General features: G+C 34.1%; 4 protein-coding genes and 2 long non-coding RNA genes across 16 annotated transcripts; 4 read left to right on the top strand and 2 right to left on the bottom strand.

Moving 5' to 3' along the window:
• The first annotated feature begins 1,909 nt into the window (after positions 1 to 1,909).
• On the top strand, positions 1,910 to 5,071 carry LOC104724846 (DExH-box ATP-dependent RNA helicase DExH6-like). Of its 7 annotated transcripts, none has more exons than XM_087474963.1 (10): positions 1,910 to 2,236; positions 2,375 to 2,474; positions 2,867 to 2,937; positions 3,028 to 3,116; positions 3,212 to 3,357; positions 3,444 to 3,592; positions 3,731 to 3,901; positions 3,987 to 4,024; positions 4,444 to 4,774; positions 4,924 to 5,071. In XM_087474963.1, exons 7-10 carry the CDS (start codon positions 3,857 to 3,859, stop codon positions 5,014 to 5,016), a joined length of 507 nt encoding a protein of 168 aa, XP_087331089.1. In that variant the 5' UTR covers positions 1,910 to 2,236; positions 2,375 to 2,474; positions 2,867 to 2,937; positions 3,028 to 3,116; positions 3,212 to 3,357; positions 3,444 to 3,592; positions 3,731 to 3,856; the 3' UTR covers positions 5,017 to 5,071. The 7 variants fall into 7 exon arrangements, 5 of the variants coding, with proteins under 5 accessions (XP_087331089.1, XP_087331090.1, XP_087331092.1 ...); XM_087474964.1 differs by having other exon boundaries at positions 3,689 to 3,901; XM_087474965.1 differs by having other exon boundaries at positions 1,938 to 2,236; positions 2,855 to 2,937.
• Positions 5,072 to 6,266: 1,195 nt separating this feature from the next.
• On the top strand, positions 6,267 to 7,569 carry LOC104724845 (uncharacterized). Its single transcript, XR_757786.3, has 5 exons — positions 6,267 to 6,397; positions 6,570 to 6,682; positions 6,806 to 6,905; positions 7,286 to 7,383; positions 7,463 to 7,569. It is a non-coding gene; the product is annotated as an uncharacterized LOC104724845 (long non-coding RNA).
• Positions 6,721 to 7,674, bottom strand: LOC147934756 (uncharacterized). The gene is made up of 3 exons (XR_015572291.1): positions 7,532 to 7,674; positions 7,253 to 7,400; positions 6,721 to 7,085 (listed from the first exon to the last, which is right to left on the bottom strand). It is a non-coding gene; the product is annotated as an uncharacterized LOC147934756 (long non-coding RNA).
• A 510-nt stretch (positions 7,675 to 8,184) lies between these two features.
• On the top strand, positions 8,185 to 11,187 carry LOC104724844 (MOB kinase activator-like 1A). The gene is made up of 7 exons (XM_010443399.2): positions 8,185 to 8,402; positions 9,346 to 9,394; positions 9,576 to 9,684; positions 9,844 to 9,937; positions 10,425 to 10,558; positions 10,660 to 10,823; positions 10,911 to 11,187. The coding sequence occupies exons 1-7, from the start codon at positions 8,200 to 8,202 to the stop codon at positions 10,983 to 10,985; spliced, it is 828 nt and encodes a 275-aa protein (XP_010441701.2). The 5' UTR covers positions 8,185 to 8,199; the 3' UTR covers positions 10,986 to 11,187.
• Positions 11,188 to 11,406: 219 nt separating this feature from the next.
• LOC104724843 (protein ENHANCED DISEASE RESISTANCE 2-like) lies at positions 11,407 to 17,613 on the top strand. 5 transcript variants are annotated; one of them, XM_010443397.2, is made up of 22 exons: positions 11,407 to 11,834; positions 11,974 to 12,048; positions 12,634 to 12,687; positions 12,789 to 12,854; positions 12,989 to 13,092; positions 13,573 to 13,640; positions 13,725 to 13,841; positions 14,100 to 14,140; positions 14,247 to 14,347; positions 14,652 to 14,747; positions 15,030 to 15,094; positions 15,219 to 15,290; positions 15,378 to 15,533; positions 15,647 to 15,873; positions 15,950 to 15,995; positions 16,091 to 16,239; positions 16,338 to 16,439; positions 16,539 to 16,583; positions 16,671 to 16,811; positions 16,891 to 16,986; positions 17,069 to 17,170; positions 17,264 to 17,613. In XM_010443397.2, exons 1-22 carry the CDS (start codon positions 11,697 to 11,699, stop codon positions 17,372 to 17,374), a joined length of 2,172 nt encoding a protein of 723 aa, XP_010441699.2. In that variant the 5' UTR covers positions 11,407 to 11,696; the 3' UTR covers positions 17,375 to 17,613. The 5 variants fall into 5 exon arrangements, with proteins under 5 accessions (XP_010441699.2, XP_010441700.2, XP_087330637.1 ...); XM_010443398.2 differs by having other exon boundaries at positions 11,435 to 11,834; positions 12,764 to 12,854; XM_087474511.1 differs by lacking the exon at positions 14,100 to 14,140 and having other exon boundaries at positions 11,435 to 11,834.
• Positions 17,614 to 18,397: 784 nt separating this feature from the next.
• Positions 18,398 to 21,125, bottom strand: LOC104724842 (myb family transcription factor PHL11-like). The gene is made up of 6 exons (XM_010443396.3): positions 20,568 to 21,125; positions 19,621 to 19,697; positions 19,434 to 19,500; positions 19,192 to 19,270; positions 19,038 to 19,116; positions 18,398 to 18,950 (listed from the first exon to the last, which is right to left on the bottom strand). The coding sequence occupies exons 1-6, from the start codon at positions 20,710 to 20,712 to the stop codon at positions 18,537 to 18,539; spliced, it is 861 nt and encodes a 286-aa protein (XP_010441698.1). The 5' UTR covers positions 20,713 to 21,125; the 3' UTR covers positions 18,398 to 18,536.
• Between the last annotated feature and the right edge of the window lie 1,529 nt (positions 21,126 to 22,654).

The raw sequence follows: 22,654 nt of genomic DNA, 5'->3' as shown, positions 1-22,654 counted from the left end.
AGTATTATCCGAAAATTCCAAACAATTTGTAAATAAAATAAAATAAAGATGATTGGAGAATCATAATTTGAAATCTTAATAAAATCTTTGAAATATAGTTAAAAATAATTTTATTGTCTTGGATATAAAATCTTAGTTTTTGAAATTCTGATTGGTTTATATTTTTAAAAAAAATATTTTGTAATTTTCGTCCATAATTTTATTAGAGAGAGAAAAAAAATATAACTAATAATTATCTGTATTTTTAAAAAATCTTAGCTGTTATTTTTTTTTCAAAGTACAAATTAGTTTAGATTTGAATAGATTTTGTTTTTACCTTTTTAGATTTTTTTTTTTTTGATCTATCAACGTTTATTATTTTTAATTAATTATATTATTTAATTAATTAATTAATCTTAATTATTTTTTCTAATGGTAATTGAATGTAATTTTTTACACATTTTAAGGTTAGTTTCATATTTGTACTTTCCCATTAATATAGTAAGATAATCAAAAAGTAGAAGAGAGAGAAAAGTGAGTCTCTCAAATGATAGACTTTGAGAACCTCTCTAGAGATTCATTTTACTCATGTAAATGTATAATTTGTTCTTAATTTTACTAATAACTAGGCTTGAACCCGCGGTACAAATATTCCAATTTTATATTGTTTTTTTTTTTTAATTTTTTTAGAAAAAATATTTATGTTCCATTAGTATAGTTTTTATTTGACAAAATTGTACGTTGGAAATTATTATTATTTGTAGGTACAGTTTATGATTTTCATATGATAATCAAGTATAGTTACAATACTATTTAAATTGATATGTAGTTTTACTTACAAAGTAAGGGGGGTGTATTCAACTTGATATTGTAAGTGATTTGTGTAAAAGTTACAAATCCTATGTTATTCAATCATGGATTTTAAAAAGTCTCATGAAATCCACTGTTATTCAACTGATGATTTAAAATCTACTTTGAAATCCACTGTTATTCAAAACAGTTTGTGGATTCAGATTTTAATAAGTTTTAGGGATTCTGGAGGATTTTGGAAGATTTGTTTAGTTAAAAATACAGAAATACAAATCTCATGGTTTTAGGTGGGATTTGAAAGAATTTTACCATAAATCATAACAACTCCCCTAAAATCTATCAAAATTCCAAATTTTTTAAATCCCATCAAATCCTCCAAAATCATTGTTTCAATACACCCTCCTGAGTGTGTTGTATTTAGAATGATTTGTCGGTGTAGGAGTGATTTGGTGATATTTGGAATAGTAATAAACTTATGATTCTAAATTTATATTTCCATTGCATTGTTTTGAAATTAAAATTGTTTTTTTCTATACAAAAAAATTAGTATAATTTGAAGAATATATTTTTTAAAAATTATACAAATCTGGTTGTAAACTGTGGAGATGATAAATATACGATTCCGAACAAACTGAAAATCCGGTTACGAAACTGATCAGAATAACCATAAAACGAAACGAATTCTAGAAAATTTTACCCAAATTAAACCAAAAACCGAACATTATACTCAAAATAAAATTATATATTCAAAATATTAGTTATATTTTAACTATAATTTTATATCCAAAAAAGACCAAATAAAAAATTACGAGAAGAACCTTAAGTTAGTATTTAAAATACATGTCTCACAAAAAGTCTACATTTTTTTTTGGTAAATTTTTTTTTTTTGGTGGTCAACGTAATAATAAAATTTTAATTAGGGTAATCAAAATACTTTCAGTAATTTATAACTTAAATTACTAATCAAATAATTTTAAAAAGAAATGTTTAAAAATAAGAAATTTGGTCGAAATCATATATATATAATAGCAGAGTTTTCTCTCATAGCATCCACGTCAGCAGCAAAAATTTACAAATTCGTTGGGCTTTATATAAGCCCAAATCATAAAATTTTAAGTCCAGTTGATATAAGCTCCTCCCGTCCGTTCAATTATATTCTCGATCTTTACCTCTAAGCAGAAATCACCGTCGCTTTCGCTTCCGTTGCACTTCTCTTTGCGGTCGTTTTCCGATACTCCCTCTCGAAGTTTCTCCAATGTCCTACCGATCTCCAATTCTCCGGTTTACTTCTCGAGGGCTATTTGTTTTCACCGATGACTGCGTCCGTCGCTTTGGCTCAGCCGTAGCAGCAGCAGACTGAGAATCTAACGGTGGTTGATGATGAGAATCGTGGAGGCTTATAGGAGCAACTTTCTATTCACGTACGAGCTTAGTTCTTCTCCACTAGGTATTACGTTCCCCCCTAGAAGTAGATGCTGTTTTTTTTTTTTTTTTTTAATTAGTAGATGTTGTTTATGTCATGTTGGGAATCAGGACCGGATTAGGAATATGATAATCAAATACTTGTGGATGTAATTTTTTGCAGTGTTGATTTGAGAAGATTAATTGAGCAGAACTTCATCCCACCCACCTCGCATATGACTAACTATGTTGTTCTTAAGTTCGGCAATCATTCTGATCACAAAGTAAGTTGAATCTTCACTCTTATTCAATTTTTATTTTTTTCTCTCTTGTAGGTTCCCACTTTGTCTCCCCTCTTCCATTCTCCTTTCGTTTTCTTTTCTTCATTCCATTTTTTTTTCTTTTACTTCTTTGAAATTCAAAGTGTAGGTGAAAAGACGAGCGTGTCAGTTGTATATATATATATACACCTAAATATCAGATTAGTTATCAAACACAAAAGGAATTTAACACATTCGTTACTATTTATAGTTTGTTTATTACGGTTTCTAATATTATATTATATATTTTTCTACTCTAAAATTTTGTGGATAATTAATTATCCAGCTATTGCTGGATGTATAAGTGGGAGTGAGTGTATTTACATGGTAGTATAATAACTCAGATTGTGTTGCAGACGGAGGATATGGTGAACAGCAACGGAATACTAACAGATCAATTGGTTGATGAAGAACCATCTTTTCACAAGTAATTTCTAAAAATTCCAAACTTTTTTGTCTTTTTTTGGTGCATTGTGTTCTTCTGGACTGTAAAGAACCTAAATGTCGTATTTTTAAGATATCTCGGAAGCAAAGAGTTTGCTGACAAGTATTGAAGGTACGAAGATGGGTTTAAGCAGTTTCTTGTGGAGAGGTACTTCTCTGGAGGTTAGTTTTTTTTCATATTGTCTCCCATTGGTTATTTGGAGTCGAAAAGTTCATAAAGATTTGATCTTTTTTGGGTGTTATTGTTGTTTTTTCAGATGATATGTATGAGGAGATAACAACAGTCGATGGTGCAACCATTTATTGATCGTCTTATTTAATGTACGGGAACCCGAGGTTGATGAGTATCTTAAAGTGGTGGAGAGGCATGCTTATGGTTTGCTTCCTGAAATGAAAAAAGATGGTCAGTTGCACTTTTTTCTTCTGTGTGTTGTTCGAAACTCCTGCAGTGGTGCTTAGTTTCATATGTTTGGTTATGTAAAACTGCAGAGTATGAAGTAAGAGAGGATCCAAATCTAAACAAATGGATGGAGGGAGGACTGGATGTTATCATGTTGCAGTTCTTGAATATTGATGGGATCAGAACCATAGGCAGTGTTATGGGGCTGAGCATTGCTCTCGATTACTACGGCGGGCAGGTAACTATGTTAATCCATACATATATATATTGGAATGTGAAGAATGAATTAATTAAAAGGAAAAATAACCGTGGGTGAGCAATCTGTTTTGTATAGTAGCAGAATTTACTGACATAAACCGTCGGTTGGAGAAAACAGGAACATTTACAATGACTAGGAAAAAGCTGTTCCAGTTGGTTGGAAGGTCTAATTCTTATCTGGCTGATGTGATTCTGAAGCTTGGTCTGTTTGAGAGGTAAAGAAGTCGAGAGGGAAGAAGAATGGATGCCCTGTCTTGGACAAACATCCGCAACAAGGATCTTTTTTAAGGTAACCTTTGTCATTGCATGTGTGTTGTGTAGTTTACACGTTTGAGCATAATCTATCAAATAACGAACGTGGCGTGATTCATCAGATGTGTCCGAAAATGGGTATTCAATCGAAAAGTTCAGGGTGAGTCTCGCTGCTTTAAATTCTTTGTACTTTATAGTGTTCTGGGGTTTGAGAAAGTATTCATTTTTTTCTATGGAGAAAGTTAGATTCCTAGGACTTGAGAGTTCAGGGGTGAGTTACTGTCTTTACTGTACTTTTATAGTGTTGTGGGGTTTGCGAAAGTATTCATTTTTCTATGACAAAAGGGTCAATGGCTAGGACTTTAGAGTTTGGGGTGAGTTACTGCCTTTATTGTACTATATAAGTGTATTGTGTTTGAGAAAGTATTCATTTTTCTATGCTTTAAGAGTTCCGGGGGTGAGTTACTGCCTTTATTGTACTCTTTAGTGTTTGAGAAAGTATTCATTTTTCGATGGTGTAAGTTCGATTGCTATGACTTGAGAGTCTTCTGTTTCTGATTTTTTTGGATGCTTTTATAGGCGCCGAGAACAAAGGCGTCTTTCATTATTCACAAGCAGGCACAAAAATGGGAAGAACAAAGATGCCAATGAGAAATCGAACAAAGAAAAGCTCAAATGTGTATCATTTCCGCCAGGGGCAGATGCTATTCTACATGACTTAATTACTCATTATCCACCTTGTGACAAAGACACTGCTGCCACATCATTTAACAAGTACTCCGGGCACTCGGGTAAACAAGGACAATGGAAAGATGATTTTTTCGGGAAACCAAAGATTAGCAGTGAAGAGATTCTAGAAATGGTGGCGTCTTTGAGTTCTAGACTTAAGAAGGACAAAGCTCTTAAGGAGGTTAGGAACACCCAGTTGTTGAGATGTATTTCTTTTGTTTGAGAGGACTGTAATATTGATTCCTTATCCAGAATACAGACTGAGAAGTTATAAATTATGCCAAGTAGCAGCAAGTGAAAGGAAATTGTTTTTGTTGATTTATGTTACAGATCGCGAGAAGCTGCGGTCAAAGATTCCCATCACTTCCTTTAGAGACGCAATTAGAAGGTTCTTTTTTTTTACACCAGATGTTGGACATGTAAATTTATGTTACCAAGCTAATTATTTTCCTTATAAATTAGTTTTATTTTAATCAAACACATCTTTTCCTTTCAGTCTGCTACTACCATAGAAGGATCCACATTCAATGTTAAGTTTGTAAATTCTGTCGTGATTCCTTATCAACAAAATAAAATAATAAGACAAATTTTGCCACCCAAGAAATCGGAAATTCACTTAGTTTACGCCCACACCACGAACTGAATTGGACTCCATCAACTGTCTCCTCAAGATTAATAAAGAATCCTCGACAATCAAAACCATAAACTGCAATCGGAGGATGAAAATATTGCAAGCCAAGTCCGTACAATCAAAGGATGAAAAAATGAAGAAGAAAATAATTACAGAACACTTTGAATTGAGAACATAACCAAAAAAATCTAAAAAACAGAATAAGTTAGACCCAATACTAAAAAACAAATAGGCCCATCAAGTGAAATAAAAAGCTTTCGATAATTGCCTATTTAATGAGCCATTTTAACCAAATGGTAAATGAGATAAAATACTACGAGAATTCGGCTAAAAAAACTCAAACTTTCCAAAAATTACCAAAAAAAATATAAAATTTTTGTCTAACCAAAAAAAGCATTCAACTTTTATTGACTTTCAAATATAATAACAAACTTTTCATTGACTTGCAAAATCAACATATCGTTTATAAAAGTTAATAGAAAATTTAACGTCATTAACAACACGTTCATTGTTGGGATTAAATCATACGATGCCCTTTTGAAATTCTTAGTTTTTAGAAAAAACAACTGCATTACCAAGGCTCTAACTCGAGGTCTGGAAGTGCATAAAAGATGATGTTTTCATGAGATATATAGGTTTTTTTTAATAATATACCAATGGATCTATATAAAATTTTAGTCAGGCCTAATTAGCATACAACCTCGCGCAACGCGCAGGTTCTCATCCCTAATACTGATAATTGATGACACGTCGTGATGTTGTGTCTTCTTTTTGGGCTTTGACTAATTTGGGCTTCTTGTGCTGTAATATTTGACTATTAAAATTTAGAATTTAGAAACATAAAAAAAAAAAATTCCCTTAAGACACAAATACTTTGACAAAGGAAAAAAAAACGACCAATTTTAAAGCAAAAAAAAAACCGATTCATATCTAACAATATGAATTTTGATGTTCTTTCTCGGTCTGAAAAAGACCCATTGCATGCGTATGCATATATGAAAAAAGACCCATAGTTTTCTTCACTGATCTCGGTCTAATCTCTCGACAACGAAAAACTTCTGCATTTTTTTCAAAGTGAGACAGATAAAAAACACAAACGTCTCCATCAATCAAGGTGTACCGGATTCTCCAGCCTCCGTAGTCATCATCGTTCATGATACCATGCAATAGCAGGTAAGTATCTCAATGAATTAAAAACTATACCTCTTGGTATATACGTGACGTCTCTGATATACATGGTGCTTTAATCTTTTCGATTTTAGCTATACCCCGTTTATTTGTTTTAATTTATAAGTAGTAAGTTATTCTAGCCCAATTAACCAATTGTTATTCTATCACTCTGTAGATTTTGGTTGATTTGCCAATTTCTCAAATCAATGCTTCACTTTCACAGTTTCAAATGAGTGAGTTGGTCAAGAAATACGAAACAATCAAATCAATGGTGCCGATTATAAAAAGGTAAAAAAAAAAAAAAAACTTGCACATCTGTTATCATATTTTGTAACAAATTTTTGATGATCTTTATTTGGAAGTTGAATTAACAGTCTGTTAAAAAAAAAAATTCTGGTTCAAAATTACCAGACTGTGATGAATAGAAGAAGAAGAAGAAGAATGGTTAGTGAGAGAGAAGCAAAGCTTCCATGTGCAGAGATGGGTAGAAAAGGATATGAATCTGGTGGAGGTAACATACATACATTCATCACCATTAATGTAAACTTTTCTCGGGAAGGCCCAACCTTGCTTGAAAGTGAATGTCTTTTGATCGTTTTTAGAAAAATCTCAGATTGAACATTCCCTGAACGCCCAGATTCTATTAATAGTTCATTCTAAAACTTGGTTCCATAGAACATTACAGTATCATCTGCATAGGAAAAAAAAAGATTTAAGCATTTGATTAGTCTTTTCAACGTCGTCTTTTTGTGTTGAGACCCTTTCATGGTTAGAATCTTTGAATCAGATCTGCAAGAAAATATTGGTAATGTCTTTTCAGTTTAGGAGATATAAGAAAGAGTTTTGAATTTGACTTACATGACGTAGTTCTTTTTGTTTCCGCAAAAACAGGCACCAAATGAGCAAGCAGTTATGATGTCGTAGTAGAAAGATGAAAAGGAGACGCAACAACTTGGTGCTTTCTGGCTAAAAACTGTGAATATGTGCAGGTTACATTCCATGTATCCTTCATCATTTGTAAAAGTTAGTAATAAGTTATTGTAACTTTTATACTTAAATGAAATGCAGATTAATACTTAGGCGTGAATTTGTAGAGGATCGAACATTGATACTTTTGAATCATCATTAACATCAAACCTTGTTGAGTAGTTCTTCCATGAATGAAGAACCCTCACTTGCACCTTCCAAGAAGTCTTGTAAGGCTTAACGTCTCGGAGGTAAGCCTAAGATGCAGCCATTGTTTTTTTGTTTGATAAGAAATGATTTTTGCTTGATGAGTTATGAATGTGTTTGATGTTGGATTATTTATAGTGTTCTAGTAGTTTAGGGTATCGTATAGGAATGGTTTTGATAGAGTCGTTGATGATTGCGAGATTTTTGGTTATGATTAGGATTAAATTATGAATTTGATAGAATTTTCAACATTGATACTCAGGGAATTGAAGATTATGCAGAGAGATTTGAGGGCGGAATTGATTGAAAAAATATTGTGGGAATAGTTACCAAAAATTTCGAAAGAATATTCTTCAATTTGATTGTCGAGCTTGACAATATTGGGCTTATGGACAATTTAAAAAACTGTATCATGCTAATATGGCCGAAAATGTATTAAATTGGCCCAAACAAAGGATGAAACCGGGTTTTTATGAATCCCACAGCTATCATAATGTTTGGACGGATATCCGAAACCTGTAAATCGGGTCATCCAAATTTTTCCAGGCAGCTAAAATTGATTCTCTAAGAAGAATTTACTAATTTAGGGTATAAATCTAAACATTATAAAAGTTAAGGGGCTTTAGAAAAATATGCCAGCTAATAAGGAGAGAGAAAGCGAATCAACGAGTCTTTCGTCTTCACCATATAAATACTCTCTCACTTTTTTCCCCGTCTTTACAGAGACTTCTCTTTTTCTCATTTTCCACCTGAGGAAAAAAAAAGAAAAGCTAATTCGAATCTCTTCTCTCTCGCTTTGCCTTTTTGTCGCCATGAGTCTCTTTGGGTTAGGGAGGTGCGAATTTTTCTTCGTTTCGTTTCTCTGCGTAATTTTGTGTTCAATTTGTAGATTTTTTTTTTGATTGATTGTTTTGCAATCTCAGATCTGTTCGGGAAAATCACAAAAAAAAAAAAAAAAACTAGTGATTTTGTGTGATTTCAATTTCTTACTTCTTAGGATCTCCCGTGCATTGTAATTGTGAAGGATCATGGATTCGTTTGGCTTTTCTTCTGGATTTTTTTCTCGGATTGATTTTTGGTTTCGTTTTGTGATTGCGAAATCAGAACTTGTGATCTCTAGTATCAAACCTTACTTTATCGATCGCTGATTCGTTTCTATCCTGTGTATTACTGGATTCAGGTTCATGGCTGAGTGTTTTTGTTGTTGTTGTTGGCTGTGAATTGATGATTAGAGGGTCTCTGTGTGTTTTACATATCGGGAGAAGTTCTTGATCTGATTTATGAATTGAGGAATTGGATCCTTTTACCCGATCTTATGATTTAGTGGTTTAACACAGATTAGAGTTTGCTTGATTGGATTTAAAATCATTGGTGCTGTGAATTTGTCATCAGTGCTTCAAATCTTAGTTGGAACCAGTTAGTGATGATTACGATGGTTCATATTTATGCTATCCAGATTTGGAAAACGTATTATTAGGTAGGTATTCAATGATGATCAGATTTGTTTTGTACCTCAGAAGTCAGAAGTCTATGATTGTAGGCAAAAATTGGAACCAAAACTAGAGGTTTGGTGATACATCCCTGTCATATGCAGTGAATTTTTCAAACTTTTGTTCTGGGATACATTAGGTTTACTAGTAGATAAAGATTGGACTTGATTTTGTTGAACTTATAGCCGTTTTGACTCGATCATGTTTTAATGTATAGGTTTTCATTTAACATTGATGATCTGTTTGATAACATATATGTTTTTCCCTTTTTTCTTTACTTTTTAATAGAAATCAGAAGACTTTCCGTCCTAAAAAGAGTGCACCTTCGGGAAGCAAGGTTTGTAAACTATTTTTGTCCATCTTGTTTCTATGGCTGATGTCTTTGAAACTCTGTAGTTTTTGAGTTTTGGATTCGTTCATTAGTTGACATGAATTGTAACTCTGTAGTTTTTGAGTTTTGAAACTCTGTAGTGTGTGATTCTTCTTGTTAAACGTTTTTGTTTCTTTCGGAAATATAGGGTGCACAGCTTCGAAAGCATATAGATGCCACCTTAGGAAGTGGGAACTTAAGAGAAGCTGTACGACTTCCTCCAGGAGAAGATGCAAATGAATGGCTTGCTGTAAACAGTGAGTACCACTCTGCTTGCAGTCTCATGGTTACTATAGTGTATACTTATTCTTCGGGATTTAATGTAGGAGTTGAATAATTACTGATATCTCTTTCTTTTTACAAAGCTTTGTTGATATATACTTATTGCTTTGTTGATATATTGTTTTTCTTTTCAGCTGTGGATTTCTTCAATCAGGTGAATTTGCTATATGGTACCCTTACCGAGTTCTGCACACCAGATAACTGTCCTACTATGACTGCTGGCCCCAAGTATAGCCTCACACCTCTTTTACTATGTGTTAATTTTACATAGTTAGCTTCAAGCTTTGAGACTAATTTACTTATTAGAGGATCGTCCTATTTCTTTGAAAAGAAATATATTCGTTAACAGGCTCATATCATATATTTTCTCCTCGCTGTGGTTATATCTGGGGTCTTCAAGTGGTCTGCTGTGTGATTTAAGCTTGTTCAATTTCTTATGATGTCTTTGCAACTGTGAAGATTAGAAAGAGTGTAGGCTATGTTTTGGATCTCTGTAGTCTTCTCTTTTGGAATTCTTTATCATGCGCTCAATTTTATTTTCGAAAGATGACTTCAAATCTAAGTAGAGTGTCAACTGTGAACCTACCGCTTTATCATTCTCTGTTGTGCATTTGACTAGTTAAAGTCAAACCAATAATATGGCTTATGTTCTTGTTGCTATGGATCCTTTATTTACATTTTTTTTTTTGTTAACACAGTCAAATTCTCTTTGCAGGTATGAATATAGATGGGCTGATGGTGTACAGATCAAGAAGCCGATCGAGGTTTCTGCTCCAAAATATGTAGAGTACTTGATGGATTGGATCGAGACTCAACTAGATGATGAGACCCTGTTTCCTCAAAGGCTTGGTAAAACATAATGTCCATGAGATCTAAACAAGATCAGATCAATCAGCAACAAAAACGTTCTATATCGACATCCCTAATCCTAATATCCGGTTTTGTTGCAGGAGCACCATTTCCTCAGAACTTCAAGGATGTGGTGAAAACGATCTTTAAACGGCTATTCCGTGTGTATGCACATATATACCATTCTCATTTCCAGAAAATCGTTAGCCTCAAAGAAGAAGCTCATCTCAACACTTGCTTCAAACATTTCATCCTCTTTACTCATGTGAGTTCCCTCGTCTTAAATTACTCTGCAATAGAGTTTTACAATTTGGCCATTTTCACTAAACTCTCTTGTCTTTGGTATTGGCAGGAGTTTGGACTGATTGACAAGAAAGAACTTGCACCTCTACAAGAACTCATAGAATCCATCATTTCACCTTATTGAGCAAAAAAAAAACAATTTCAGTATTTTTCTCTTTTTTTTTTTCAGATTCAAAACCCCTCAAAAAATAAATTAAGGGTAATAATTTTTAAATTATAAAATCTTCCTGTTTGTTTTTCTCAAGTTTTTTGTTTTTCTTAATCCTCTGTAAAATTTGAATATTTACTATGTAAAAAAAAAAACAAAAACTCGATCTTGACTACTACCCCTCCTTTATTCGTGTGTGTTCATGTGAAAAGCAAAAGGAACTTTACATTATATTAATGATGGATTATATTTACCGTTAAGCATCTCGAATCTATAAAACATTCGTCAACAAAACTATCATTAGTACATGAGCTTTTTTGTCTGTAAATGGAACGTGAAATGTAACAGAGCTGCTATGACTTTACTCAATTAATTAAACCATTTAAAATCCTTAATTACCTCTTTAATAACTAAATTTACTTTTCAGGACACATTCATTCACTGAGTCTCTCTCTCTCTCTCTCTCTCTACACATTTAGTATATGGGAATTTCAAACCTTTTTGGGACTCATAAATCTTTCGGTTTTTGGAATCGAAAGAATCTGAGAATCCAAACACCAACCCAGATACCGGCGCCGATGATCAAACCAAGTCATTGATCTCCCCGGCGGAGTTACATTGATTCGATTTTGGATCTAAGATTCCAATTTCATCGTCTTTGGTGTGGGAAGAAAAGAAGAAAAAGAAATGTCGAAGGTAGTGTATGAAGGATGGATGGTGAGGTATGGAAGAAGAAAGATCGGAAGATCGTATATTCATATGAGGTATTTCGTGTTGGAACCTCGTCTTTTAGCTTATTACAAGAAGAAGCCTCAAGATAATCAGGTAACAACATTACATCCCCATTAATCTTAGATGGATTTAGAATTTTCCCAAATTAAGAGTGTGGTTGTGAGATATATAGAGACTTCAGAGAAAAGAGAAGGTTTACTTGTTTAATAGATGATGATGATCTTGTATGTAGCTGCCTATCAAGACGATGGTTATTGATGGAAACTGTAGAGTTGAGGATCGAGGATTGAAGACACATCATGGACATGTGAGTTTTCTGTTTCATTCTTTGCTGTTCCCTTTTCTTTTTTTAGTGCTTATGTTGTAATGTGGCTTGTTTACCAGTAGAATGTGGATTTTGGATAGTGAAATATTCTCTGCTTGATGTTGTTGTCGGAACCATTGAATCTTTTATATAGGCTTGGGTTTCGTAGAAGTGATCCTACTGATTCTTAGTGTTGTGATTCTCTGAAGTTACTATAAGTGCTTATGTGTCGTGATTCTTGTGAGTTGTGACCCTGTGAAGCTACTATAAGTGCTGTGTAATGTGGGTTGTTTACCAGTAGAATATGGGTTTTTGCAAAGTGAAATTTCTCTTCATGATGTGTAAGTGATCCTACTGATTCCTACTCTTGTGATACTGTGAAGTTCCAAATCTCTCTCGACGTGGGAATACTATAACTGATTAGGAACAGTTCATCTAATAATAACTGCTGTGAATAGTTGATGGATTTCCCCATGTCAAGTTAATTTGCTCTTATTATAGTTGACTGTAATGTCACTTTTCTTTCCGGCTAACTGTAGTGTCAGTTATGTATTTGCATTTTCTTATTGTCTTGACTTGTCTTTGCAGATGGTTTACGTGTTGTCTATTTATAACAAGAAAGAAAAGCACCACAGAATCACGGTATCTTGTCTTTTCTTTCTGATAGTAATAGTAATAGTTTTATCTTGTTAGTCTGCATTTTAATGCTTTTTGTTAGTTCATGTGGAGTATGTTCTTGCTAGATGGCAGCGTTCAACATCCAGGAAGCGTTAATGTGGAAGGAAAAAATTGAGTGTGTCATAGATCAGGTCTGTTAAATCCTATCTAGCAATCCGTGAATCACAAAATTTTCTGCCTTGTCTGTGTTATTTATCTGTAGCCGCTTAAAAATCTGAGGATTGCTACTTATCTGATTACCGTTCTGTGTTTTACACTGTTGCAGCATCAAGAGTCTCTAGTACCAAGTGGTCAGCAATATGTTTCTTTCGAATATAAGCCTGGAATGGATGCTGGAAGGACTGCTTCATCTTCAGATCATGAAAGCCCGTGAGTGCATCATCAACATCATTTCTTCATTTCTCCAGGCATCTTGAATTTATCTTACAACAACTCACTTGCTTAGGTTTGCTTGATCATATGATTTTTGCCTTATTCATAAGTTCTGATCATAGAGTACTATGTTCTTCCTTTACAGAGAGTATATCTGACCTGTGTTGAGAATGGTATGGTTTGTGGTGATCATAATTACAAAATAAACTTGAAAAAACGGGATCAGTAATCATATTAGATACTAACGAAAGGTTTGATCATCAGTCCTATTATTACTATGACTTTTCAATTTGGTTGTGTTAGCTCTGATCTTTTCTAAGAACGTTACAGATGCAAGATGATGGTAATATAATACTGCATGCAGAAAGTGACCATTATCATTTGATATATTATTAATGGTGATGTTGGACACTGTTTTCTTGTGCTGCATTTTATATACCTATATTTATGTGAAACAATCTATGCAATTTTCTTCAGGTTCAGTGCGCTGGAGGATGAAGATGACTCTCGACGTGATTTATTGAGGAGGACAACTATTGGAAATGGTTTTACCTAATTCATTTCTTCACGTACTAATTTAGTCAGCTGCAATCCTTGATGCAATCTGACCACCTCAAACAAACATGCAGGCCCTCCAGAAGCTATACTTGACTGGACTAAGGAGTTTGATGCTGAGTTGTCAAACCAGAGTTCCAGCAATCAAGCATTTTCGAGAAAACACTGGCGTCTCCTTCAGTGCCAAAATGGTTAGTGGTTATGCATGGTGTTTGCAAGCATTAAAGTTCTATTTTTTTACCCTGATAAATTACAAAAAGTCACGACTTATGAAATACCATAACTTTTTAATGATCTTCCTCCTAACGCCTGTAAGACTTGTGCCTGTAATCGGCTCCAAAAAAGAATTTCACTACTATACAATCTGTTGGATCATATAATCATTTAGTATTCAATGATAATGCTTAAGTTTGGGAACAATTCTTCTCACTTTGAAATACATTTTGCAGGTCTACGGATTTTTGAAGAGCTACTTGAAGTTGATTATCTTGTATGGAAGTGCCTACTAGTTTGTCATTTTTATGGCATAATTTCCTGCTTATTACATAGTAATTTTATTTAGTTAAGAACCATCATTTACAGTGCTAAGCATGCAGCCAAGAAGCTGCAGCAGGGCAATGAAGGCTGTTGGTGTAGTGGAGGCCACATGTGAGGAAATATTCGAGCTTGTTATGAGCATGGATGGCACTCGATATGAGTAGGAAACATTCTCATTTATATTCTGGTCATAAGAGACCATCTTTTTTAGTTTTTCTTTCCCCTCATTTTCTTGTAGTCATATGCTATCCTATTTGGCAAATTTTACTGGATATATTTTATACCAGTAAAATATTTTGTCACTAGTGTTGGGTCTTTATCTCTTCTGTTTCTACATCCTACAGTAATGACTAGGCCAAATTTTTTATCAATACTATGTTAGCAAAAGTGTTTCCTTTTTGAGTGTTCTGGTCTGTATCTGAGGCTCTTTGTTTTTTTCCCCCTCTTTTCTTATTGTTTCGCAGGTGGGACTGCAGTTTTCACAATGGGAGATTAGTGGAAGAGGTTGATGGTCACACAGCAATACTCTATCACAGACTTCTGCTCGACTGGTTTCCAATGTAATTTTGCACCTGAAATATTATCATTTAATGGTTACCACACATCAGCGTTCAATAGCTAAGTAGAGATTTGATTCATAACATTTAACTAAACTCTTTGTCGCGTCCATAACGAAATAGACCAGTTATCCTGGGGAGCTCAAGGGTTATCAGATTTATTTTGCTTAACATAATCCCATACTACTTACCATTTGTGATCCTCCCGTTTTCAGTCAGAATATTACTTGGTTGTTTCCAAGAACTCTGTTTATTCATACTCTAATGTTATCAAAATGGCTGTAGGGTTGTGTGGCCTCGTGATCTCTGCTATGTACGCTATTGGCGTCGTAATGACGATGGAAGTTATGGTATGTTCCCTTCCCTTTTTACTCATGCTAAAGCTTGACAGCCTCTGTTTTATTGGATTTCCCCGAAGGGACAGCCTCTATTATACATCTAATTTTAATTATTTATCTTGCCCTTTCTGTGAAGTGGTATTGTTTCGTTCTAGGGAGCATGAAAATTGTGGTCCACAACCTGGATTTGTTCGGGCTCATCTTGAGAGTAAGTTAAATGCTAAGTCTTCTACCACCAAAGTATTCTAATATACTATGTATTACAATCCGACTGAGATTATGCTCTCTTGTTTAGGTGGAGGATTTAACATCGCCCCACTAAAGCCCCGGAATGGAAGGCCTAGGACACAGGTGCAACATCTAATACAAATCGATTTGAAAGGGTGGGGTGCAGGTTATCTTCCAGCATTTCAACAACATTGTCTTCTTCAAATGCTCAACAGTGTTTCTGGTAAGTTCTTTTGTGCTCATTTCCACTAAGATCAGATCCCTGTGGAAAATGACTTCTACTCTTCTTGAAAATGACTTTTGCCGTTCTTTGTTATGGACTCATGTTCATCGCAGGTTTGCGCGAGTGGTTCTCACAGACAGATGGTAGAGGTCAACCGATCAGGATCCCTGTTATGGTTAATATGGCATCTTCCTCCCTAGCTTTGAGAAAAGGTGGAAAGCCTCAGCATAAGTCTTCCCTTTCGATTGATCAAACAAATGGTGCCAGCAGAAACTCGGTGCTAATGGATGAAGAATCGGATGACGATGACGAGTTTCAGATACCTGATTCAGAACCAGAGGTTGGCCTATCAAACATTCTCTTTGAACTTAATATTTGATCAAGTTGAGTCTTTCTTCACATTTGCTATATTTCAGCCTGAAACGAGTAAGCAGGAGCAGGAGACTGATGCCAAGAAAACAGGTGAATTGATAGTCTATATTTTATCATTAATGCTTACTGAGTTGGTGAAAAAGTATCCAATCTCTATCAATTTCTCGTGCCATTTGAAACCGCAGAAGAAGAACCTGCTCTCGATATTGATCTCTCCTGTTTTTCGGGTAATCTGCGACATGATGATAATGAAAATGCCCGTAACTGCTGGAGGATTTCTGATGGGAATAACTTCAAAGTCCGTGGCAAGAGTTTCTGTGAAGATAAAAGGAAGGTTAGTAATATCTACCCTAATTAATTTAGAACGCACTAGATGCACATTCTTCTACATCAAACCTACCTCCTCGATACTCACTCAACCTTTTACTGAAGATTCCTGCTGGGAAGCATCTTATGGATCTCGTCGCCGTTGATTGGTTCAAAGACACTAAAAGAATGGATCATGTGGTTAGACGCAAGGGCTGTGCAGCACAAGTAAGAGATACAAGCACCCTTTACGTTGCTATTATCCCTTTTTGATGTATCTTCGTTGTCACTTAGAATTTCCAATTAAAATGTTATTGATCGTTTCAGGTTGCTGCGGAGAAGGGTCTTTTCTCAATGGTAGTAAATGTTCAAGTAAGTTTTGCCTGTGAACTACAACAGAATGTACAAACAATAAAATTAGTTATCATTATTGATGTGTAAACCCTTCTATTATATCAGGTTCCTGGATCAACACACTACAGTATGGTATTTTATTTCGTGACCAAAGAACTCGTACCTGGATCCCTCTTCCAACGTTTTGTTGATGGTGATGACGAATTTCGGAATAGTAGGCTCAAGCTTATACCTTTAGTCCCCAAGGTATCTCTCTCTCTCTGTTTTACCCTCTCTCTTTCTCTTTGTAAAATCTTTGAACAAATATATTCACAATCTTATGCAGGGTTCATGGATAGTAAGGCAAAGTGTGGGAAGCACTCCGTGTCTCCTCGGGAAAGCAGTGGATTGTAACTATATCCGCGGTCCAACATACTTGGAAGTAAGTCCACATTTTGCAAACTGTTTAAAAGCTCTATACTCGTAAAAGTAAACTCAAGGAAACATTTTTTATTCCCATGCAGATAGATGTAGATATCGGCTCATCAACAGTCGCAAATGGAGTTCTCGGTCTTGTCATCGGCGTAATTACATCTTTGGTTGTCGAAATGGCGTTCCTTGTACAGGTAAATCAATCTAACAAAACTAAGACTTTGATCTTTCAAGATTGTTTCTCCTCTTGAAATCTTTTGGATGATCCGGAGATTACGTTTATATAGGCGAACACACCAGAAGAATTGCCAGAGAGGCTAATCGGGGCGGTGAGGGTTTCTCATATAGAGCTATCATCTGCTATAGTTCCAAATTTGGATTCAGAGAGTAGTCCCTAAGCTCTTCCTCCTAGACTCAAAAACTTTCAATCAACTTCGTGTTTTGGTCTGTCTCTATTTTTATCTCTTTTTATTTTTATTATTGCGTCATTATAGGTGTCGTTCTCTTAGCCAATACTCACAAAAGTAAAAGACTTAGAACAACAATTATTTTTGTAAAATATAACACGTATGCTATTACTAAATTATTATTATTTTATATTGATTTGAGAAAATCAGTAATGAAAAGTCAAATCTCATCTCTAGTCCCCAATTCATCTTTGTTTGATCCTCATTTTAATTAAAAAAAAAAAAAAATTGAATCATATCATCTTTATTTTTGTTTACTGTGATCTTTTTCTTCTCGATTCTTTTTTCACCGGTAGAGATAAAACCTCAAGACTCCTCTCTTTGTTTATAATTTCAGACGACGATTATTTTGGATACACAAAGCTATAAAAGTTTATAACGAGAAGAATGAACCGGTAAAGTTAAGTAATATCAGAATGCCACTGAAATTATTATTAACACTGGTAAGCAAAATAACTTTCTTCGTTAAAACCTCAGAAATTTCGTATTTAGCTGATAGTATTATTAACACTGCTTAAGTGAACTTTTAAAAGAGAGAGGTTGTTTTTTGTGTGTGACTATGCCTCTGCAGTCTGGGCAGCTCTTGCTAAAGGTCTGCTTAAGGCACACTACACTACTGACTGGTCTATCCTTCTTGATTATATTTCCAACCCACACATCCCACTTGTGGAGGGATTCCTCATCCGGTATGTTTTCCAAGCTGTCACCTACATGCTTTGGAGGGAGCGAAATGGACGTCGCCATGGCGATGCACCGAAGCCTGCATCAGCACTAATCGAGTGGCTTGATCGACAAGTTAAGGATCAACTCTTAGCTATTGGCCAACTAGGTGATCGGCGTTATGATGAAGTGTTTCAGCTTTGGTTACAATCTCTTGGCTAGGGTGTATGGTTAAGAGATTCTCAATTTAATTGTCTTTTCAAACTAAGTTGCACAAGTTGTAAAACAGTTCTGTTTTTCTTTTGAATATAATTTAACGTTAAATTCAAAAAAAAAAAGAGAGAGGTTTAGATATTTTGACTGTGAAAAAAAACATGAAGCCAATTTTTTTGTAACATTCTATAAGGAAAAAGGAAGAAGAAAATGCCTCTTATTATACCTGCGGATGTCTATTTGCAATCACATTTGGCTTCATTTCAATCCCATAGTTGGCAGAAGTCAAGAGATCAAACCCACTTTTGGAGTTCAAATCGAAATGCACAAACCCGGATTCCGGTTTAATAACACCTGCATCTCCTCCGGTTTCTATTTTCTCTTGATCTCCACATAACCGGAAATCATCATTAAGTTGTGAGATATTATCGGTAACCAAACCAACCGCCTTGTGGCTCTTATGATCATCTCCTACAAGTCCCGAAAGTGCGAGATTGAAATCCGAGAAGTGACCCTTGTCGTCTGTTTCTGCTGCATTATTATTACCACAAGGTATGCTCTTCTGTGCTTTCTCTAGTAATGTCAACAAATACTTTCCTTGTGCCTCCATTCTCATCTGCAGTCTTTTCTGCACCTATAACACCGCAAACTCTCTCTATTCAAAATTGCTTGTTTTATTCTTTTTAAAGAGAACAAAGAAAAAATTTTCATTTCTTGTTACCTCGAGCTGTTCTTGAAACCGCTGTTGTGCATCAACTTGATGTCTCATTGCCTCAGCAAAAGGTACATTCCCGCTTTGTCTGCGCAACGTTCATTACTGTCAAAACCAAAGTTTACAAATCCGTTGTAGTGATTCATCTATTTATATACAATACCTGTGATGACCATTATCAAATCTTGATTCATTCGAGATTCCTCCTTGAGAACAATTGTCGAAATGCACATATGAACTTCCTATTAAGAAAAGAAAAAGAAAAAAAATACAATCTTAAAATTTCTCAAAATGTCTGTCATCAATATATGTAATCCTTATAATCCATTTTGTACAACAACCTAACACCTTATACATAAATCTTTATTTTATTGCTTATGATGATCATAATACACACATACGTACCAGCATTTTCCTTGTTTTGGTCAGATCGATTTGGTTTTTTCCCTTGTTGTTGACCAAGCCTATACTTCTACACATTACAAACAAACAAAACACATCACAGAGAACATATATGTAAGTTGAAATTATACTATATCATCATTATTATTATACATTTTCAAATTCCGTATAAAAATGTATTATCATTTACCTGTAAATGGCTCTTGAGATGGTACAGTGTCAAGCCTTTTAATCCCATTAGCTTCAGAACCGATTTAGGAGTTGCTTCTGTACAAACCAATTACAGTAGAACATCTATAAATTAATACTTTTTAAATTAATACTCTTTAAATTAATACTCGCTATAAATTAATAAATTATTCCGGTCCCGAGTTGGGCCGGTGTAAAAAATGACACATTTCGATAACATAATAAGATAATAATTTTTTTAGAAATCTGATGTAAGAATATAGTCCATCAATATCATAAATTAATAATCATATAAATTGATATATATATATATCTAAGAAAATCTAGTGAAATATGATTCTATTGTTGTTTGTCTATTCTTGAATTTGCATTTTTGTTGGAGCTCATCTCTATTTTTTTCATTGTTGTATTTTCAAATCGCATCCATAAATTGTGAAGTGTTATAGATGTGATAATTGCTTTTTTAGTAATTGGGTTTAAAGGTACCGCAATATCTTATGCGACTTCATCATTACCATGAAGGATAGTAGTAACAATTTTTTCTAAACTCTAAACTTCTAACATTTCTCATTTTTACCTAGATAATCTATTAAACAATTGACAGTCATCCTATTACGATATTTTTGTTATCCTATTAAAGATATCCTATTATAAATTAAGAAAATTTTTTAAAAATGTGAATGATAACAAAAATATCTTATTTTGTAATAGAAATTTTTAATATAAAAATAAGAAAATCTCTTCATAAATCGATAAATTAAAACTTCTATAAATTAATAGAATTTCAGTGTCCGACCTTATTAATTTATGGAAGTTTTACTGTACATAACATAATTAACTTAAAATTTAACCAATTAACAAACAAACCGGAGTAAACCGGAATCAAAATGTAAAAAAACCGGCAATCTAAAAAAAGAAAATTGAAGAAGAAGAAGAAGAGATTAGTACTGTCAGCGCCACCGAGCTTAGCGACGGCGTCGACGAAGCGATCGTGAAGATCGGCGGTCCATCTGAGCCTAGGTTTAGGATCTCTAGTCATCATGACTCCTCCGCCGTTATCGTAGCCCAATCCTCCCAGATTCACTCTCTCCATTTTCTTCTTAATTATTTTTTCCGATCAATAATAATGGCGGGAAGCAAATTCACGAAGGAATCTTTTTTTTTAACTTCGTTAAATTTTTCCTCTTCCGGTGGATGTGAGCTCAGAGGAAAAAAAAAACGTAACCTTGAAAGATGAAAAAAATAATGGCGATGCAATTTAAGTCAATCGCAGTGGGAAAAGAATTCGAAATTTGTTGAAAAGATGGGAAATGTGAGTGGGAACTAGGGTTAGTAGAGGATGATGAGAGAAAGAAGGAGATGTTCCTATTAAAGATGATGAAGAAAGAGATCATAAAGAAAAAGAAAAAAAAAATCTGAGAGAGAGAGAGAGAAGTGAAAAAAAAGTCGTCGGGGTGATGATGATGATGGAGATGGAGGAGGAGGAGAAGAAGTGGTGGTGACATTATTCATCACTTAACGTCAACCTTCGTTTTTCTCTGTTTTTTTAAAAAAAAAAAATAGTTTTGTTTAAAATATAATAATGTATCTATAAATTTATAAACTAGGAAATTATCGATTACTGTTAAATATAATGTAACATTTTTTAATAACGATTACCGATTTTGTTATCAAATTGGTAAATTATCGTAGCAATTAAAATCCCTAAATCTTTCAAGCTTATTGATTTTTTTTTTTTGCAGTCTATAAATGCGATACAACAATAGCCAATTTTTAGAACGTCAAAAAGTGTGATTTTATCGCGGCGCATATTTACTTGCGTTTTAAATTTTTTATGTCAAGATGTTTTAAACCGCGTAGAGAGAGATAGTTTGTCTTGTTGTGGAGTAAAAAACTAAAAATAGATGATTGCGTACTTTTTATCAAATAATACTAATAGTATACGTAATATAGTTTTATATTCAGAAACGTAACATGGGAGAGGAACATGGCCCGCATCATGGATATTTGTTTACTACTTAGATTATAAATGTCCAAAGAATATTTTTGAGTTTTTAGGAATTATTACTATATTGTTAGAATTATGAAGTTTTTTTTTTTTATATAACATAACTTATGACTAAAGGTTTTGTCTCATTCTCACACAATCCATGAATCCAAATCTCTCTCCATGTTGGTCCTTCATATAGGTGTCATAGATATATGATTCATGTGTTGTCGGATAGTCTTAACTTTGAGAAAGATAGCAAATATATATAGAAAATCTCCTTACTCCAATGTTTAGCTAAACTATACATGTGTTGTCGGATAAAAAGTCAAGATTAATTAGTTTAAACCAGATTAGTAGTATAATTTACACATTAGTAAAATTATTTCTTGATGATAGATTATCAGTATTATTATTTTTTTGTTTTTGGACAAAATAGATTACTATTAATTAAGTATTGTTTTTCACATAATTTTTTTTTTCTTTTTATTGTTGGATTAAATGTTGTTTTTATACGGAAATGAGAAAGATACATGATGAGCGATGCACGGCGTTAAGACTCCGGCGAGCGCGACATAAAACCTTTTCTTAATTGGTTATTAAGAAAACATAATAATGATTAAAAATGGGAATTATGACAGAAAAAAAGAGAGTGCATGGGGCGAGCATGTGACGTAAGACTTGCCAGCGTGGAATATTCGCCGTCGGACAAGGAGAATACAATAATCTCAAAACTCACATGTCCGACGGTGGGGGTATCACTGTAACTTACAATGAACACGTGGACGGCTTGTTTACTCTTTTGTCTTTACGTTTTTTATCGGGGCCCACGCATGGTACACGTGTCACTACAACCGATCCGACCGCAATACTGTACTGTGTTCTCCGTTTTGTCCTAACCAAAAACATGAAAATGGGTGGTGGTGGTTGACTGAAAATCGGACTTCTCAATTTACAGCTCGACTGATCCGGGAATATCATATAACCAAACCTAGTCGAGAAATAAGGTTTCTTCTGGTTTAGCTTGAAAAGATGGTACTGTACTTTT

The sequence above is a fragment of the Camelina sativa genome, chromosome 11 (genome assembly GCF_030686135.1).
Source record: "Camelina sativa cultivar CO46 ecotype springtype chromosome 11, ASM3068613v1".
Lineage (NCBI taxonomy): Eukaryota > Viridiplantae > Streptophyta > Magnoliopsida > Brassicales > Brassicaceae > Camelina > Camelina sativa.
The sequence above is the reverse complement of the archived record's forward strand: the minus strand, read 5'-3'. Positions and strand labels throughout refer to the sequence as shown.

Bases quoted from the DNA above. Each gene is read 5' to 3' on its own strand.
- LOC104724846 (XM_087474963.1), top strand. From the start codon at position 3,857: ATGCCCTGTCTTGGACAAACATCCGCAACAAGGATCTTTTTTAAG. The intron at 3,902-3,986 runs GTAACCTTTGTC...GTGATTCATCAG, and splicing joins CAACAAGGATCTTTTTTAAG to ATGTGTCCGAAAATGGGTAT. The intron at 4,025-4,443 runs GTGAGTCTCGCT...ATGCTTTTATAG, and splicing joins ATTCAATCGAAAAGTTCAGG to GCGCCGAGAACAAAGGCGTC.
- LOC104724844 (XM_010443399.2), top strand. From the start codon at position 8,200: ATGCCAGCTAATAAGGAGAGAGAAAGCGAATCAACGAGTCTTTCGTCT. The intron at 9,395-9,575 runs GTTTGTAAACTA...TCGGAAATATAG, and splicing joins GTGCACCTTCGGGAAGCAAG to GGTGCACAGCTTCGAAAGCA. The intron at 10,559-10,659 runs GTAAAACATAAT...GTTTTGTTGCAG, and splicing joins CCTGTTTCCTCAAAGGCTTG to GAGCACCATTTCCTCAGAAC.
- LOC104724843 (XM_010443397.2), top strand. From the start codon at position 11,697: ATGTCGAAGGTAGTGTATGAAGGATGGATGGTGAGGTATGGAAGAAGA. The intron at 13,641-13,724 runs GTTTTACCTAAT...ACAAACATGCAG, and splicing joins GAGGACAACTATTGGAAATG to GCCCTCCAGAAGCTATACTT. The intron at 14,348-14,651 runs GTAGGAAACATT...ATTGTTTCGCAG, and splicing joins ATGGATGGCACTCGATATGA to GTGGGACTGCAGTTTTCACA.
- LOC104724842 (XM_010443396.3), bottom strand. From the start codon at position 20,712: ATGGAGAGAGTGAATCTGGGAGGATTGGGCTACGATAACGGCGGAGGA. The intron at 19,271-19,433 runs GTACGTATGTGT...TTTTCTTAATAG, and splicing joins CCAAAACAAGGAAAATGCTG to GAAGTTCATATGTGCATTTC. The intron at 18,951-19,037 runs GTAACAAGAAAT...GCGGTGTTATAG, and splicing joins GGTTTCAAGAACAGCTCGAG to GTGCAGAAAAGACTGCAGAT.